Source organism: Penicillium atrosanguineum (assembly GCF_028827265.1).
Source record: "Penicillium atrosanguineum strain IBT 20685 chromosome Unknown utg000003l_segment0_segment0, whole genome shotgun sequence".
Lineage (NCBI taxonomy): Eukaryota > Fungi > Ascomycota > Eurotiomycetes > Eurotiales > Aspergillaceae > Penicillium > Penicillium atrosanguineum.
Genome location: NW_026623135.1, coordinates 3,719,169 through 3,737,569, shown reverse-complemented (window position 1 = coordinate 3,737,569; position 18,401 = coordinate 3,719,169). Strand labels below are relative to the sequence as shown.

The 18,401-nt window shown below is 52.8% G+C and overlaps 7 protein-coding genes across 7 annotated transcripts; 2 read left to right on the top strand and 5 right to left on the bottom strand.

The window, feature by feature from the left end:
• Nucleotides 1-105: 105 nt before the first annotated feature.
• N7443_004839 (INSIG family protein) lies at nt 106-1,290 on the bottom strand (the record flags this gene model as incomplete). The annotated part of the gene is made up of 2 exons (XM_056884895.1): nt 106-474; nt 565-1,290. 2 exons carry the CDS (start codon nt 1,288-1,290, stop codon nt 106-108), a joined length of 1,095 nt encoding a protein of 364 aa, XP_056743173.1.
• A 1,344-nt stretch (nt 1,291-2,634) lies between these two features.
• Nucleotides 2,635-3,930, top strand: N7443_004838 (NADP-dependent oxidoreductase; the record flags this gene model as incomplete). Its single annotated transcript, XM_056884894.1, has 5 exons — nt 2,635-2,810; nt 2,869-2,984; nt 3,038-3,208; nt 3,260-3,391; nt 3,449-3,930. The coding sequence occupies 5 exons, from the start codon at nt 2,635-2,637 to the stop codon at nt 3,928-3,930; spliced, it is 1,077 nt and encodes a 358-aa protein (XP_056743172.1).
• A 218-nt stretch (nt 3,931-4,148) lies between these two features.
• On the bottom strand, nt 4,149-6,519 carry N7443_004837 (uncharacterized protein; the record flags this gene model as incomplete). The annotated part of the gene is made up of 4 exons (XM_056884893.1): nt 4,149-5,302; nt 5,362-5,415; nt 5,470-6,009; nt 6,087-6,519. The coding sequence occupies 4 exons, from the start codon at nt 6,517-6,519 to the stop codon at nt 4,149-4,151; spliced, it is 2,181 nt and encodes a 726-aa protein (XP_056743171.1).
• A 1,518-nt stretch (nt 6,520-8,037) lies between these two features.
• Nucleotides 8,038-10,212, bottom strand: N7443_004836 (DEAD/DEAH box helicase; the record flags this gene model as incomplete). Its single annotated transcript, XM_056884892.1, has 2 exons — nt 8,038-9,949; nt 10,013-10,212. The coding sequence occupies 2 exons, from the start codon at nt 10,210-10,212 to the stop codon at nt 8,038-8,040; spliced, it is 2,112 nt and encodes a 703-aa protein (XP_056743170.1).
• An 819-nt stretch (nt 10,213-11,031) lies between these two features.
• On the bottom strand, nt 11,032-12,185 carry N7443_004835 (peptidylprolyl isomerase; the record flags this gene model as incomplete). The annotated part of the gene is made up of 7 exons (XM_056884891.1): nt 11,032-11,233; nt 11,278-11,521; nt 11,575-11,655; nt 11,708-11,811; nt 11,870-11,886; nt 11,951-12,028; nt 12,078-12,185. The coding sequence occupies 7 exons, from the start codon at nt 12,183-12,185 to the stop codon at nt 11,032-11,034; spliced, it is 834 nt and encodes a 277-aa protein (XP_056743169.1).
• A 302-nt stretch (nt 12,186-12,487) lies between these two features.
• On the top strand, nt 12,488-13,122 carry N7443_004834 (mitochondrial 37S ribosomal protein uS13m; the record flags this gene model as incomplete). Its single annotated transcript, XM_056884890.1, has 4 exons — nt 12,488-12,490; nt 12,548-12,592; nt 12,679-12,945; nt 13,078-13,122. The coding sequence occupies 4 exons, from the start codon at nt 12,488-12,490 to the stop codon at nt 13,120-13,122; spliced, it is 360 nt and encodes a 119-aa protein (XP_056743168.1).
• Nucleotides 13,123-13,595: 473 nt separating this feature from the next.
• On the bottom strand, nt 13,596-17,959 carry N7443_004833 (uncharacterized protein; the record flags this gene model as incomplete). Its single annotated transcript, XM_056884889.1, has 5 exons — nt 13,596-14,935; nt 15,006-15,160; nt 15,366-16,178; nt 16,232-17,745; nt 17,807-17,959. The coding sequence occupies 5 exons, from the start codon at nt 17,957-17,959 to the stop codon at nt 13,596-13,598; spliced, it is 3,975 nt and encodes a 1,324-aa protein (XP_056743167.1).
• Between the last annotated feature and the right edge of the window lie 442 nt (nt 17,960-18,401).

Sequence of the window (18,401 nt, the reverse complement as noted above, 5' to 3'; positions counted from 1 at the left end):
TATTTTCTCCTAAATCCCACTGTAGCAACCCGGGTCTTCACATTTGCAAAATAATGACCATTCGAGGAGTCGCTTGATCTTTGTTCTCTGAACTCTGTACTCTGCTTATGTCTTCAGGGTATTTCTCGTGCCGGCTCCGATGGCGAGCTGGCGACCGATGTTTCCAAAACAGACGCAGGCGCAGAAAATCACACTCGCGACCCAGGTGCGAACCGCAATACTTTCCTGTGTAATGCCAGCTCCCATCGCGTTTTCCCATCCTGTTCCATTCAAGAATGCAGTGCCTACCGAAGGACCGGTGGATGCGGGAATCAATTGAGGCTTCAGCCCGAGGACAGCGCTCATGCCAGCGATTCCAACGACGGCGGAGAGGACAAACCCGGTCGAGGTGCGATCAATCAGATACCATAGGACGGGGTTTGCGAGAGCGAGGGTCAAGGAGGCTTGGGTCGTAGATTCCCAGGGAAGTCGACGCTGAAAAAAAAAAAAAAAAAGTTAGTTTTTTTCACTTTTTTGTTTTTCTCTTTCAGACTTTCAGAACGTCAACATAAGGGAAAGACTTACCATGGCGAATGCGATTCCGACGAATGCACCGATACTGCGAGCAACAGTCACCCACGAAGGAGTTCGGTCCTGGCCGTCTTCACTGCTAGTTTTTGCTTGATAACTCTCGTCGGTCTCGCGCCAGCTATCCAGCCAGGGAAGAAGGTTGCCCAGCGCAATACCTGCCAAACCCCAGGAGCCCAAGTACTGCCATGAGTCGTAGTAGTGAACGTTCTCAAGCTTGACAGGTGTAATCCAGTGGTTCTCGTGCAGGTGGACCGTAATCACGCCGTAAACGATTCCAAAGCCAAAGAGCAAAGCACTGCTCATCACCTGCGGCAAAATAACGCCACGGAACATGCCCTGGCTCAGTCGCGAGCGAGTCCGTCGGAGGGCATACCGACGCGGCTCAGTCGCAGACTTCTCAGCCTCGCGCTGCATAGGCTCCGGGGGGTATTCGGCCGCAGGGGAATTCGCTTCCGTGCCCCAGGGGCTGTCTTCACCGCGAAGGCCATTGAACGCAGTGGGCTGGTAGATTCCGTAGAGGGTCGAGGAGGTCAAATTTAAGATTGAGCCGGTGCGACTCACGCTGGTCGAGGTCGATTCGGTCTCCTGAGTGTTGGGACTCAGCAGGTCGGCGCTGGCGGGATCGGCGGGCGTAGGAGGTCCGGACGACTCATTGGAGGCAGGGGTGAGTTCGAATGGGCGTCTTGGGCGCGGCCGCAGGACGCGAGGTGTTTCCGCCATCGTGTACGGGCGGTTGCTTTTCGAGTTATTTATGTTGACAAGACCGTTGGTCTCAGGGCGGACGGGATGCAATGTCACTGGGGCACTAGAGCCTCCGATCGTCGGCGCAAGGGACCAAGCGGGTTCCTGAATTTCCACCTGGTAATTGCAGCGGATGGATCGGGGTGTCGAAGAATAGACCCGCAGCTACAGCTGAAAAATTGGTCGTACACCGCGTCCGAAGAAAAAATAGGTGTCCGGGGAAGGGATTCGGAGGGATTTTCGGTACGATGGACCCTTGGGGAAATCCAAATGTGACAAAGATATTCCTCTCGCAAGATGCCAATAACTCAGGAGAGAAAAAAGAAAAGATTGGAAGCCAAGCTTAGAAGCTCAAAAGTGTTGGGGGATACGTCAGACCACCGAGTGTCGAGCCTTAGGAATCCGCTCGTTGCTGTTGGCAGAATCGTTAAGTTTTCGACTTTGGCCTCCACTTTTGAGCCGTGATGACTCTCTCTGAGTTTCTTTGCGTAGATCTCTGGTGAATTCGAAGGAGAACTTGGAGGGGAACTTGGAGGGGTAATCGCCAGGACCTTTACTTTCTACTTGACAGTGGCTCGAGACTCGGACGCAGACGTGGATGCGGAGTAAAAGAGGGGGGGCTTCACATGTAATTGATGCCCGTGTATGCAGTTGGCCTTCGACGGTGACATATGACATATGAGTGGGGGCCCAAGACGCCCTGGATACCCTCGACGATGATCGGGCCATCGCTTCTCGGAGGCCAACGCATCACGGTGGACTCTCGCCGCCCTCTGCTCCACTGCTTTCTCGTCATGCTGAGACACCTCCAAGCCGCTGCCTTCCGTCCAAGGTTGGAAGAGGAAGGAAATGAGACTCCTATACTACATCTAAGCCGAGAATGGCGCGTCTCAGGTCGCAGAGTCCTTCCAGTCTGGGTGGTCTAGAGGTCTCTAGGTCCAGGACCTCGGTTTCCCCGTAGTTGAGGACTCGAGCTTAAAAAGAGTGGATGTATATATTCCAATGAGGGTCCACCTGCACGCAACCAGCGGTAGCGCCCCAACACAATTGGAATATGCTCCCTGAACCCTTGGATGAACAGTCCAGAGTATTCTGGAGTACTCCAATTTATAAACCACTAGTTGAGCTCAAGGAATATACCGAGGCATCAAAGCATGGATGAAGCTCGAAGTGGCGACCAAATCGAGTTCATCCGCTCCGACGGCGGGATTCAAACACGACCCCCGAACGTCGATCTTGGCATGGAATCGTAGATACCATTTAACCTCGCGCAGAATTGACTTTCCAATCCGATAAGCTTATTCAAAGTCTTGCAAGAGCATCATGCTCTCCATTAATATCCCCCAGCATACCACGCCAGACAGTTACCAGTTGAGCGAAGTCCCCGTTCCTAAGATCGACAGCCCCAAAGACATCTTGATCAAGACCTATGCGGCAAGTATCAATCCAATTGATGTCAAAAAAGCTTCTGGTGCTTCGAAACTGGCCTTGAAGGATAGGTTAGTATATTAGTATACCCCAGGGCCCGAACAAGCTCGTAGTCTGACACTTAACAAGTTTTCCCTACAAAATCGGCTATGACTGCGCTGGCGTCGTTGAGGAAGTCGGATCCGATGTAACCTGCTTCAAAGCCGGCGATGAAGTCTTTGTGCGTTTACCGGAGTGCCACAGAGGTATATGACTCTCCCATCAGCAAAGATGGATCATTACCGATGAATTTACATAGGAGCATGGAGCGAGTACGCAAAGTCTACAGAAGACTTTGTCGCCCCGAAACCAGCTGGACTTTCCATGGCAGAAGCGGCTTCGATCCCTCTAGCAGCGATGACTGCACTACAAGCTCTCCGACGGTATCAAGGGAATCTTGAAGGGAAGACCGTCTTCGTTCCAGCCGGATGTAAGTCCCTGCTGATTCATTTGGATTCCAGATGCTGATCTTTCTTCACAGTAAGTGGCACTGGCTTATTTGCCTGCCAACTGGCCAAGAGCATCTTCAAAGCCGGCAAAGTAATCACCACCGTCTCCACGGCCAAAGTATCCAAAGTCGACGAACTACTCGGCCAAGGTGTCGTAGACGAGGGTTAGTCCCTACCTGCTCTACCACACCACCATGCAAAATACTAATACTGAACTACAGTAATCGACTACTCAAAAACAGATCCCAAGACTAGCATTCCCGAGCGTTCTGTCGACTTCATTCTCGACACAACAGCCAGCGCAATGGCCTATCTCTCTCTTATGCGCCCGGGAACAGGCACGATCGTCACCATCTCCATCCTGACTTCGGGAGATGTCCTCCAGAACTCAAGTCTTATGCGTCTATCGCCTGATCCGGCTGACAAGGCTCCTGCGCCGTTCCCTCTGCGTTTCTCGTTGAATGTACTAGATCGGATTCGTGTGTTGCGGGCTTCACGGTGGAAGGTGAAGTACTTCTCTATCTTTCTTGAGCCGAATGCGAAGGATCTTGAGTTGGTGAAGGGGTGGGTTGAGAGTGGGAAGGTGAGGACTGTGGTTGGGACGAGGGCTCATTATAAGGATGTTGGGGCTGTGAGGGACGCATGTCAGAAGGTGTTTGACGGGAAGGGAGGTGTTGGGAAGGCGGTTATTTTATTTGACTAAATTTTTTAAAAGTAAAACTAGATAGAGATGAAGATGAAGGTGTGATGGGATAAAATGAAATCCATGCCATGACAAGCGGAAGGATATAAGTGTACAGTCCAGCACAACAAGCCCTATATTATCTTAAAGTCACAGTGTACCCAACAACACCCCGGTCCTGGGAACATAAAAATAAAGCAATTGAGATATTATCGTCACAAAATCCTTAAAACACCCACTTAGTCCTCCATTGCCACGTCACCTCGTTCGCCTAGTCCCGACGGAACAGGGGATGAGCTCTCGTGTCGTGCGTAGCCGTTGGGTCCGTCGTAGGTTGACGAGTTCTCGTCGTCGTCGTCCGAATCATCTGAGGAATCGCCGTCGTCTTGTCCTGCGCGTGGTGGCATATCGTCCTCGCCGGAGGCCTCGCCGAGTAGCTCGCGGTCCAAGTCATCCAGTTCGCCTTCCATGTACTCATTTCCAGTGGCATGTTCAGGGTCCCAAGATGGTGTGCCCACCCCAGATGCACCGACAGGACGACTGCGACCACCCTTCGGGCGTGCAGACCCAGGCGCCTTCTTGCCCCCAGAGGTTGCCGCAAGGTTGGTGGACTTGCGCTTCGCGGGACCGCCCCGAGACGGTCGTGCGCGAGACCGGTTATTAGCAGCCCGTACATCAGCTTCCAAAGCGGCCTTCGTGCGTTGACGCTCCTCCCGCTCCTGACGGCGATCCTTCTTCGGTCCATTGGCGTACTCGTAGTCCCAGCGATCAAGACGTCGAGATGCTTTGCGGATCACAGAAAGGAAGAAGCTGGCGCTCTCGCCGAAGTCGTCCTCTTCCTCGGGATTCGGAACCAGGCCACCTTTGCCCCATGCAGTCTCTTCATCCTCTGTATCGTAACCGTCGGGTAGACCCTGTAGGAGGCGTCCATATCGGACGAATGGAATCTCGTTTTCGCGCTTGCCACGAATAACGCGATAAGCATTGCTTCTCCGCTTCGCAAGGAGGTATTCGATGCGTTGCCGGCGATTTTGCTCGACGGCAATCTGATGTTGCGTGAGAGGGCGCGGCCGACGGCCAGGCGCCTGTGATAGTGAAGGCTCAGGAATGAAGCGGTTCAGAACAGGGTGGTTTCCAGAAGGGGCGGGAGAAGCATCGGGGGTATGATCCATTCTGGTCTTCAAGATGAGACGCTGCTGGCCCACGGCACGGTTCAAAGACGATTCACGCTTAGCTTGCTTGTTGCGGGGTCGAGACATGCCAGGTGTGAGCTCGTCGTCGTCGTCATCCAAGCTTCGCTTCGCAGATGGATGAAGTGGTGTTGACATGGCGGATCCGCGTCCTCCCATGCCAGAGTAGTCGCCTGCGAAGGAGTCTTCGTCGAAGCCATATTCTAAGAGATAGAGGTGAGTTTCTGAAGAAGTGTGGTACAAAGGGATCACGACAGCTTACCTTTCTTTGGGCGCTTCGGAATCCGGGGAATTGGCTCATCCTCTTCCAAGATGCCTATAAAAGCATTAGTAAACCTCACAGTCATTAGCAGACCAAATAATCACTCACGCTTGCGCTCAAGCCTCTTCATTTCTCCATATTCCAGTTCTTCAGGTGAATCCACATTCTCCTCGTTGGCCTGCTCCTCTGTCAAGCTCTCAAATACCGGCACCTTCAAAGGCAAGCCCTCAGTGCCCTCACCTTCCAAACCAGGCCCAAACGGATTATTCCTTGCGGCCTCGGGTGTGAAATCGCTCTCCAGATACCACCACATCAGCCAAAGGAACGCCCGAGCGCGGCTCTTACTACTGAGGGTGGATCTCATGACCAAGTCGAAGAAGTCGCGCGGGGGGAAGAAATGCATTTCCGAAACCTTTGGAGCATATTGCGCCAAGACGAAGATGAGGTTGACAGGGTTTGTCCGAGGTGCATCCTGGCGCTTGATCTTGTCCAAGGTATTCGGCTGATCGACATCTTCCGAGGCGCCCTTGAGGATAGACTTGAGACGCGGAGCATCCTGCAGCTGCTTGTAGGCATTGGAATCTTGGTGGGCTTGAAGAGAAGGGATGGAGTGGTAGGTTCGCAACTGGGCACGCATTTCGGGAAAGACTAAAAAGTAGCGAAGAGAGACACGTTAGTACCGCGAAATGGGTAATACCATACGATAGACTGGGGAAAGGGCGTACAGTTCAGAGTCGTGTTCATGCGGCCGAAATTAACCAGCAGACAGACCATCGCCATGCTTATGGCAGCGGGCTTGTCATTCTGTAACTTGTCTTTAAGGATCTTGCTCGTCTTGCTGCTCCTCGCCATCGCATCGATGTATATGTCGGCAAAGTCGAGATTCTTTTGTCCGTCGGGGTACCGCGTGAAGACCGGGGTCTTGTCCTCGAAAACGAGCTTCAGAAACTGGTACTGGATATCCTTGCGCCATAGGGGAATGCCATCCTCCTTCTTGAGATGCCGAATCTTGTTGCCCGAGTAGACGGAGCCAATGGTGCCGTTGGCCTGGCGTCTCGTGCCGACCGTTGCGCTGGCGGTCATGCCATGATTCTGGTCGTCCGCAGCTTCGGACACAGCGAATGATTCGTCCATGGCGGGATTTTCGACCTCGGCCATCCTGGGTGATGATTGCGATCAGGTATGTGCGCCTGTGCGAAAGCTCCTAGGGATCCGAGGGAGGTTGGAGGTTCGAGGACGATGATGTCGCCCCCTTAGGAGGCGCGAGTAGATGAATACGCGGAGATGAAAAGGTTGAAAGGGGGAAATGGGGGGAAGGAAAAGAGGGGGAGGAAAAGAAAGATGCAGGGGGAAGGGAACGGACGAAATCTTGCCGAGTAGAGGATGAGTCCGTTCGTGGATTTAAGTGGTGATATCTACCCGCATTCACGTAACGTGGTGTCTAGTTACTTGAACCATCCCGACTAATTTCCTTCGTATATGACAGCTGGTTCAATGTAAATCTCGAGTACTTTGGAGTTGCTCATTACAGATTTACATCGGATTGAAATAGTCCTGGACAAAGGACGGGAATAGCCCGGCCCTGTCAAGTCCAAAAGTATACGAGCTACAGGGTCTCGTCTACAAAGAACCTCGGAACTTAGGGAAAAAAAAAGTTGAACTGGAAACACTTTTCAAATTGCATTGAAATAAGGCTTTCCTTCTCGCGGCCTCACCCAGACCTTCTGCGTCCTCCCGGCTCGAACCATGCGAGGAGACATGATACCCGTGAGCAAACCATTCATTCAGCGCCAGCGACATCCCATCTTCGGTTCCACGATGCAAGAAAATAAGAGAACCGTGGAAACAAAGCCTCCAGAGGACATATAGTCGTCAAGCCAACGCCATACAGAATGCAAAGAACCCATAAAGCCACGCAAAGCAACGACAGCAACCGCCGGTGCCATTGCACACATTAGCCTGAGAAAGAAAGCGCGAATTTTTGGCTTTCGAAGACCGAATTGACCGCAGAACACACGAGGGCAGCAACAGAAAGAAGAGTCCGCCATAAGATACCGACGCTGGAAAGTCTATACAAAGGCATAGCACAGCACCGAGAAGATGGATGCAGATAGAGAAAAAGCACTTTTCGAGGAGTGTCGAAAGCCGGCATTCTCCGCTCGGCGCACACGCGTCGATTCGAACGTATCCCCCACAGGGGACGCTCGAATAAAGGGGTATCTGATGAGAGCGGACACAAAAGACAACGCATTCTATGATGTTCATGCAGCGCTGATCACCTGGTTGCTCGATAGAAAAAGGAAATTGTCATGAGGTCATGACCAGGGAGCAACAAGAAAAAGGTAATCAGGACTGCTCGAACGCCCCGTGTCGAAACAAGGCCAGATTGAGAGCCAGTGAAAACGTGCGAAATGGAAAGCAGGCAAAACAGATACAGGAAAAGGAAGATAAAATATCAGAGAAAACACGGAGATAACAGAGAAGCAAAGAGAGCAACGACGCATGAATGTAGACAATAGGAAAGACGTGGCAGTCGTGACAAAGCCGTCCCTGAGAAATAACGAGGTATAAGAGAGCTCAGGGGCGCGTTCTGATCGTATCCATCAAAGAGAGAAAAGGAAAAAGGTGAGAGGAACCAACCAGACCTGACGGCCTCGTCATCAGACCACGACTGATTTACCACCAGGAAGAGGGGCCGGTAGGGCCGGAGGGGTTGCCGTAGCTGCCACCACCGCCGCCACCACCAGCACCACCACCATAGCCGCCGCCGTAGCCGCCGCTGGCACCACCGCTGCTGTAGGAGGGAGCACCACCCATGGTGCCGCTGCCACCGTAGGAGGGAGCAGCGCCGTAAGCGCTACCGCTGCCGAAAGTGGAGGCAGAGGCACCCGGGCCACCGCCGAAGCGACGAACATCACGGGTAGCGTTGGAGCTACCACGGCCACGGCCACCGCCGCGGCCACCACGGCCACTGAAGCCGCTGCCCTCGCGAGCAATGCTCTCCAGGAAAGCAGGAACCTCCTGGTGAGCTTCCTTCAAGAGCTCGAGGAGGTCACGGACAACACCGCGGTTGCCACGGTTGAAGAAAGCGGTGGCAATACCAGTGTTACCGGCACGACCAGTACGACCGATACGGTGAACATAGTCATCAATGTCGGTGGGCAGATCGTAGTTGATAACGTGGGTCACGTTGGGAATATCGAGACCACGGGCAGCAACAGCGGTAGCGACCAGAATGGGACAACGGCCGTTACGGAAGAGCTCGAGGGCACGCTCACGCTCGCGCTGGGTGCGGTCACCGTGAATGGCAGTGGCAGGGAAGCGCTGGTTGATGAGGAAGTCGGACAGGGAGTCAGCCATGCGCTTAGTCTCGACGAAGATCAGGGTCAGACCGGTGGTTCCGTGGGTGTGGAGAATGTCCAGCAGAACCGAGCGCTTGTCCATGTCCTCAACATACTCAATCTTCTGAGTAATGTTCTCAGAGGTGGAACCGACACGACCGACAGACAGGAAGATGTAATCCTTCAGGAAGTCGCGGGCCAACATCTGGATATCACGGGGGAAGGTGGCAGAGAACATGAGGGTCTGGCGGTCCTCGACGCGAGGCATATCCTCACCCTCAACAATGCGGCGAATTTGGGGCTCGAAACCCATGTCCAGCATGCGATCGGCCTCATCAAGGACGAGGTACTTGATGTTCTGGAGGGAGATACGACCACGCTCAATCAAATCAACGAGACGACCGGGGGTAGCCACGAGCAGATCGCAGCCACGCTCGATCTGGCGCAGTTGAGAGCCAATATCGGCACCACCATACACGACACAGGGGCGGACCCAGGAGCGGTAGGCGAACTTGCGGGCCTCATCGAAGATCTGGGAGACCAGCTCACGAGTGGGAGCCAGAATGAGCGAGGTGGGGTAGGCCTTGCGCTGACGGCCGTAACTGAACTGACCACCACCCTGCTGGGCGGGAGCGGCGGAAGGACCGTTCTGGAAAGCCTGGGACAGGATGGGGAAGAGGAAGCCACCAGTCTTACCCGAACCAGTCTGGGCACAAGCCATGAGATCACGTCCGCCCATGACAATAGGGATGGAGTATTTCTGAACGGGAGTGGGAGTAACGTAGTTGGCGAGACCGATGTTGGTGATCAGGTGGTCATCAAGAGGAGGGTTGGTGAAGGTGTTGACGGGATCGGGGACGTTGTCACCGGAGGCCTCGACGGGGATATCATCGTAGTTGGAGAAGTTGATACCGGTCTGCTGCTTGGTAGGGTCGTTGGGGATACCGAAGAGCTCACGCTCAACGCGAGCGTTGGCGGGTCCGGGAATGTGCTTGCCATCGCGCCACTGGCCATCACCAGAGCCACGGGCTTGAGCGCCACCACCGGCACCAGCACTAGCACCGCCGCCGCTGTAACCTGTTGACGCGGGATATCCGTAAGCATGTGGGTTAAAGGGTTGGGCTTCTCCAAGGGGGACCCAGTTGGACTTTGAATTGGAGGTGGAGTTAAAGTTACCATTGGTAGGGCCGCGAGGGCTGAAGTCGGGAGCGTTAGCGTTGGCCCAGTTGCCACCGCGAGGACCACCCCTAGAGAAGCAATTTGAGGTTAGTGAACGAATCTCACAAATATGGAATCGGTGAAAACTGTACCGAGGAGCACCGTAGCCAGGGCCGGGGGGAGGGGCAGCACTGTCGATGTTGCCAGCGCCAGCGCCCGTGCTGCGCTGGGAGTTGCGGAGGTGGGGAGGGATGTAGGCGGCACGACCCTGACCCTGAGGGGGGTTACCCCCCTGGGGAGCGTGCTGGGAGTCGTTGATGGACAGGTTGCCCATTTGGAGACCGTCGGCCATGATTGCGGGTATTTTGGTTATTCTAAAATGCGGCAAGACGCCTGTTGTCAGTAATTCAAAACGAGAACCAAATTTCAGATTTTGCGAGATGACGAAGGGAGAACGGTATGCGAACACAGTTCTTTGGCATTCACCGAGGGAAGTTTCTTCAATAAACAGACTAGAACTTCATACAACATGACGACTCTCGCAAAAATCTCGGGTGAAGGAAATACCTTTAAAAAGAAAAATGAGGTCTGTAGGAGACGAAGAAGAGCTCACTCTTTTTTTTTCCACTCAAACAAGAAGTGGCAAAAGAACAAGTGAAGGAAGAGGAGCAGGAGAGAAGGACGAAAATGCAAGTCTCCCCAAATCTAAGAACTCTATGAGCACCGAGAAAAAAAAAGAGAAAGAGGGTTGGGTTTGGAAAAAGGGATGTGAAGGGGAAGAAGGTGTCGCAGGTTTTCTGTGGGAGGCGAATCCGTACCCAGGTGAACTTGGTTGATCCTGCACCGCAGATCGGTACCGCGGCAGTATACTTTACATACAGGGGAGTCGATACTTCGGTACACCGCCATAATATACCGGATTAGGCTTGGCGTTTGATACTGACCCAGTAAAAACTCCGTATCAACACGCAGGTCAGATTTTTTTTCTGACACGCCAGTTGTTGAGACTATCTGACTAAGGCGGCATTTATGCACTGTGACTGGATGCAGCATGTGCATGTTACCTTAAAAAGCTATACTTGGAAGTACACGGTCCTCTGTACTGGGTACTTCGACATGGGCAACACGGGCTATAAATAAAGTAACTTGCTTGTTCTACCTAGGTACTTGCCTAAGCTTCAAACTCCTTCATTTCACGCTGCTGGTTGTTACGGCGAACAAGGTAGATTCCCACCACGATAACAATCGCCAGCAGGAACCATAGCGGGCGCATCGAGTATGAGGACGCATCGGTCTCCTCAACGGGAACTTCTGTGTTGACTTGGGGCTCGTCGTCGTCGTCGTATTCTTGGAGATGCATCGTCAGCCACCGTCTACCAGTAGCGGAGGCGTAGCACTAGGGCCGTTGCTGATCTACAGCTCGTCGCGGCTACCTTTGTCCTCGGATTCCTTATCCATCTCGAGCTCGCCACTCTTCACGATCTTGACAGCGTCGATGGGCTTGTCGCCGCGGGCCTTGGGAACGTTCTGGATCTTGTCGACGATATCGTAGCCCTCGAGGACCTCGCCAAACACGACGTGCTTACCATCGAGCCACGAGGTGATAGCGGTGGTAATGAAGAACTGGGAACCGTTGGTGTCCTTGCCGGCGTTGGCCATGCCTGGGAATCCGTTAGCGTCGCCTCGCGATGACTAGCATTGGGGTATATCATACTCAGTTGACCCTTACGGGTGTGGCGGATCTTGAAGTTCTCATCGGCGAACTTGTTGCCGTAGATGGACTTGCCACCGGTGCCTAAGCAATGATTAGTACCACGAGGTATACTTACCAAGGGACCAATACGAACCATCGCCCTTGGTGAAATCACCACCCTGGATCATGAAGTCCTTGATAACACGGTGGAAAGTCGAGTCCTGGAAGCCGAAGCCCTTCTCGCCGGTGGCCAGAGCACTGGGGTTCCATTAGTATTCGTCAAGGGTGATCGTGATCGTGATCGATGTCATCGTACCGGAAGTTCTCCGCAGTCTAGAAGATCATAAATCAGTCATTTGTCTCAATTGAAATCGGAACCAATGGATTTCGAAGTTACCTCAGGGACGGTCTTGCCGTACAGACCCATCACAATGCGACCGAGAGGCTCGTCGCCATGCTGGATATCGAAGTAGACCTAGAGAACGAGTCAGCTCTGCTAGAACCCCAGTAATGAGATGAATTACCTTGGTGGTGATTTTGGGACCACGGGGCTTGGCCTCCTCAGCCTGAACCAGGGCGATGCCAACGGCAATGACCAGGAAGAGGGACAAGAAAAGGTTGCGGAAATTCATGGTTGCGAATGGCCGAATTTGCAGTTGAAGAAGAAAGGAGGTCGAGAGGGGAGGCCAGCTTGCGCAATAGCGTGCGGAGAGTACACACTCCCAGATGGTAATATTTGCAGTATCTAGCTATTAATTCAAGGGGGATTTCCAATTATTTACCGTAAATACGGAACTGAAGTTTGAAAATACGTTGCGTGATCTGCAATTAATTACCCGGAGAAACATTGTTGCCGGTCGATTTCTCCCGCTCAACTCGGCCAGTGTCTCGACTCGAGCACGAATTAATTGACAGGCACACACGACAAGACAAGATGGTACCGTGCTCTCGCCTGGCCTTTGGATGTCTATATAAGCTAATACAGTGTCTATAGGTCTTCATCCTCGGCGTCAACTTCCCTGAGCGGAACCTGCTCAAGGTCAGCACACCCTCGTCTACATCACCTCCGATCTCAATCCTCCGCAACCCCCAATTGACCGGAAACTAAAGCCAATCTACATATAGAAATCCCTCGAGTCTTTCTTCGGAGTCGGCGGCAACACTTCATCTCGCCTCTTGGCCCGCTTCAACATTCACCCGACCTGCCGCGTTGGCGAGCTGGCCAACAAGCAAGTCCTCGACCTGACCGCCGTCCTGTCCGACATGAAAATTGAAAATGACTTGCGCCGAGAGGTCTTGAACGACATTAAGCGCTTGAAGGAGACTGGTACCTACCGCGGTCGCCGCCATGCGCTCGGCTTGCCTGTACGCGGCCAGCGCACCCGGACTCAGGTTGGTCTCTCTTATCCACTTTCCTTGAGGTGTTATTGGGAGCCGGAGGGCTAGCATGACTTTGCTGGCTCTCAGCAATATCGGATAGGGAAATGTGTATTCTGGAAGAATATTTACTAACCACTTTAATAGATCAAAACTCCTGTCCGATTGAATCGGATGGAGCGTCGCCTCTAAGTCTCATCGCTGCGTGGCCTTTTTTGAAAATATTATTGGGACAATCTCACATCTTGTGTGAGGCATGGGAATGGCGTTTTGTTGATTGCTGGATCTTTAGCCGGCTTTGATGTCACTGTACCTAGGTACCTCTGTATTATATCTCCAATGGGCGTGGAAAAAATAATCTACACTTTGGAACACTTGGAACACTTTCTTGGTCAAGCCCTAGGGGTATATACCTACTTTCTTACGTCAAAAAACCTGACCTGTAGGTGATGTCCACCGCCTTCATAGACTCCAGGGCTTACTCTCAACATCAGCATTGGAAGGATTGGAAGAACATAATAGATCGAAAATAGAGTAGATTTACACAAAGGTTCGATATAGTATATCCACATCGGTGGGTCTAAGAAAAGGCTGAAATCGAGAACAGACGAACAGAAACTTTTAAACAAAACCCGGATCTCAAACGCCTAGCCAATATGTGCAATCTACTGCTTTGCGGACAGGACACCCTCGCCGCGGTTGATCTGGATGCGCTTGTCCTCACCGGCACTGACAATGCCAACCTCCCTGTCCCAGCACACACTGAAGACCTTGACACCTTCACCACCGACGCGCTTGCTGTCGGCCTTGCCTTCCTCCTCGAGGCTCTTGCGGCCAATCGAATACACGCTCTCGCCGACAATACCGTCCTTGTCAGACTTGGTAGAGCGGATATCCCAGATTCGGCATGTGCCGTCGTGGCTACCACTAATAAGACCGTAGGTGCTGTGAGGGTCGCGGGCGAGGCTGACGACGGCGTTTGTGTGTCCACGGAGCGTCAAGGCCGTAACGGTTGTGGCAGATGCTCGGGGGTCGATCAGGGTGATGTGTCGGGCAGAGGTACCTGCTGCCAGGAGGTGGTGTTCGGGAAGGTGCTCAAGAGAGAGGAGAGAGTGGGAAGTAGAGCGAGTATCAACCAGAGCGCCGGTAACTAGATCCCAGGTGCGCAACGAGTGATCCCAAGAGGCGGAGTATCCAACAGTGGAATCTCTTGCGTCGAAGATGGCGGCAGAGACAGGGGCAGTGTGGCCTGAAAGAAGGGACAGAGGTCCACGCTGCGGCGTGCTGACGGAGTTGTTCAGCTTGCGTCGCTTTGAAGTCCGACCAATTGCGGAAGGGAGAAGGCTCTCTGGGGCGGCACCGGCATCGGCCTTCTTTGTGGACCAGAAGCCGACAGTGTGATCGGCCGAGGCTGTGAGAAGACGATTGGAAGGCGCATGCACAGCCAGAGATTCAATGGCGGATTTGTGTCCGTAGAGCTCCAGCTGAGGAGTAATCTTGCCAGAGAATTCATCGTTCTCAGTGTACTTCCACAAACGAACAGAGCGGTCTAGACCGGTGGACGCAATCTGGTTGGGAGACACGAACTTGGCGGCCTTGATAGACGCAGTGTGTCCACCTTCCGCGGGACCAGGCGAGGTCGCAATGATCTCCGAAGACATGTTCCATATCCGCAGCAGACCGTCGTAACTTCCCGACAAAATTCTCTCCTGACCCTTGGAGAAGGTGGCACCGGAGGCCCAAGATGCGGCGTGCGAAGTTTCAGAAAGCACGTCGGTAGCGCTGACCCAGTCATCATGCTGGAAAGACGCGATGTGAAGCGGGGGAATAAGAGCTCGGACATATTCAATCTCGAGGGTAGTCTCAGCAGAGATACCATTGGCAGTCAGGTATTCATCGATCGAGGTACGCAAAAAAGTTCCGTTGATCAAAAACTCGAACGGGATCGGCTTCTCACTGCCCAGAAGGTTGTTCACCAGAGTAGACAGAGCATAACGACGCAAGCCTAGCAATTATCCAGGATTAGAATTTTGAAGCCCATGCGAAACTCCCAGGGAGCTGTAAAAAGTTCTTACCAGTGGGAACGAGGATGGGACCGGTGCTTTCAGGCAGAGCGATATCCTCCTGCTGGCTAGAGAGCTGCACACGAACCTGTCGCTGCACAACCTCAGCGGCAGACGAGACCTGTTCTTCACTCATGATGGGCAAAAATGAGGCAATGTGGTCGTTTCTGGACTTTGCTATGGTGGCTGTCGCAAAATGAACGAGCCTTCGCGGGTGAGAAAAAATACGGTGACCGGTGCGGCACACTACCGCAAAGCGCGGAGATGGCCCCGCGATGCGTTCGTCTACCGTCTACCTAGCTTTACTTGCGAAAATTGAAACATAACCATCCACGATGTTTATATTGGATATGAATACTAGACATGAACTACCCCCGAGGAGCTCGTCGAATCTCGGAAATGGCTCGGCGACGATAATCGGACTCGGCGAATAGTGCTTCAATCAGATCAACGACCTCGTCAACCGAAAACTCTAGACCCAATTCGCCCTCTAACCACAGGAACTTGATGTCGGCCAGGGAGCTCTCCAAAATGTTGACCAGATATTGGAAGCGAAGCCAGCTCGGTACATACACGGCAGTGACTGGTAGAGCTTCGGCGTCATCGGTAGCTTCAGGCATGAAGAGATCCTCCAGCTTGGACACCTGGTTGCAGAACAAGACCAATTGCTTGGACTGATCTTCAGAGATATCACCCAGGTCCTCAACATCAATAATGATCTTGTTGATCACCGTGGAAAGCAGAGAACCAATAGATTGCAGCAACGCAGAATGCGACAAGATGGGCTGCCACTCCTTGTAGACATCGCGAATTCGGTCCACAGTCGCACTGATAGCGCTCTCACACTCTGACTTATATGGCTGCTCCGAGCACTGACTGAGCCCTTGCGCACCATCGAGGAGATCTGTGACAATGGTGCTCTGCGTCTGCATCTCTTTGCTGTAGGCAACCTTGCCGAACTTTTCGAGAGCTTCAACATCGGAACTGAGCCTGGAGAGGTCGTGCTCTTCTATCAACTTCCGAACCAGACCGGCAAGGTAAAGGCTGTCATTGTAAATATACATCTGCCCAGAGTTGAGCTTCAGAGAATAGAAGGTGGACGAAGTGGCCTTGAACATCGCCAGGATCAGCGTTGGCAGTGCCAGTAGACCAACACCAGAGGAAGAAACACGGGAAATTGAGTGTCTATATACCTGTTAGTCTCCATCATTCGGCAGGTTATCAAGTTCAAGACTTACGGTGGTTGTGAAATGTCTTTTGAGTCTGTGATCTGCCGCTGGATGATCTGAAGGACGGAATCCGGGATATCCGTAACCGTATAGACCTCTCTCAACGTGACCTCTCTGGGAGAGGGGGACTTGTCTGTGCTTCGCTCATTCGCCGGCCTTGATGCTGCGGCGGGTTGTGATGGTTGGGGTTTCCCACCCTTCACTTCCTCGTCATCATCGCCCCAACCCCAGGCGTCGTCTGCATCCTCATCTTCGGTCGGGGCAGAGGCACCCTGCTTGGTCTCCTCTTGGGTGTCTTCATCTAAACCCCATGCATCAAGATCCTCATCATCCTCAGGTGGAGTGCCTTTTGTCTGCTCAGCGGGCGTTTCTTCTTTCTCATCGTCCCAGCCCGCATCCCAATCGTCGTTCGTGGCATTTTCAAGCAAAGCTCCGTCAGCCTGGGAGACCTTCTCAATCTCAACCCGCTCGACTTGCTTTGTGGTTCCTTTGCTGGCCGCAAGAACTTTGCGCACACTGTCAAGCGAGTCAACTCGACGACGAGTGAGCCACAATCTAGGGGCTTGGTAAACCCAAGAAACAAGTTCTTCTTGCCCACTCCATCCCCAGGATTCAATGGTCTTTGTAAACTGCAAAACCTGGTCCAGAGTACCCTCGAAGTCATCTAGACCAATAAGATCTGTTGGGATGGCAGATGACAGCCAGCCGGATATCATCTTTGAAGAGATAGCCGGAATCAACGATGGGGACAAATCATACATTGTAGAAGATGGGAGGTTCAGTCGCAGGTAGTTCAGGAGTTCCGTCATGCGATTGAGAATGTCAGCCACAGTTGCCTTTGAAGGTTTGGACTCGACAAGGACGCCAGCCTCGGTGACAGCAACGGCATAGCTGCTCCCATTTTTGCGAGGCAGAAGAATGGGATCAATAATTACCGAGATGAGATCTTTTTGGAACTGGCCACTGGCAGACGTGAGAATGTCCATTTGTGATAGCGCAGCAATTGTATTCTCCAGCGAGTCTGGACCCTCCTGCTTGGTGACCTGGAACTCGCCCTTTTCTCGGTCAAATTTCAACTGCTCGCTCCAACGTAGACGTAACGCCTCTTCAACTTCCTGTCTCAATCGCGACACTTCGAGGGAGAGTATGCTCATCACATTCGTATTCGTAAAGAACGAATCTCCTCCGATGGCGGCGTCCGCGGCCACTAACTGATCAATTGCTGCGGTGATCTGGCCATTCACTAGGGCAGTGCGCCCGCTTTCCAACCGTTGACAGAGTCGCTGCACCTCCTCTAGAGTCTCCGCGACGGCCTGGTTGAAGGCTATCTCTGTCTCGATCAAGCCCACTTTTGCACTCGCATCTTCAACCTTGGCCTCTAGGGGTTTGGTGTGCTCATGTTGAGCAACGATCTCCCGTGCGGTGACTCGCGATCGTTCTATGTCTGCGTGGAGCTGTTTGGCCTGGATGATCCAATCGTCGGCGTCGAAGGTGTTCTCGCTGCTAAGGGAGCTGATCTCATTCTATTGGCAGAGGTGCCAGTTAGTCAAAGCAATAGAAAGACTGTCACTGGTGCCCGCATACCTCAACTTGTTCGCGAGCCTTGGCTATGAGCTCCAATTCCTTCGCGAGAGCTGTCATGGGGAACTCGGCGGCCACCACATTCTCCTCGGGGTAAGTGCCTTCTGTGACAAAGTTCAGCACCGACTGGCACACAGCCTCGGAGTCCTGTGGCATGGTTGTAATGTAGAGCACTACAGTCGCAAGTTGGTTGATCGGAGCTGAAGCGGCAAGCTGTCAACAACCCGTGACTTGGGCGTCACCGCCCCACGTGTGTAAATACGACTCGATTTTGAAGCTGAGAGAAGCTGGAAACCCGCAATAAGCCTGAAGATAAAATTTGCGGTCTAAAATCCTATATAAAAACACACATATACCCAAACCAGACGAGGTAAAAAACACCGCTCGCTTTGTAAGAAACGGGACCCAACTTTAGGAACTCTGGAACGTCTGGGACACTCCGCCTGGGCCACACTCAGGTTCTCCAAACTCCCAAATCCACCGTGTCTCGCTTTTGCCTGCGTGGTCTGAGTCTGGTGAGAACTACTCGCTCTTTGTAAGTGAGTCTCTTCACCTTGTGCTTCCCTATGACATCAATCCCGTCCCTCAATCTCTGTCT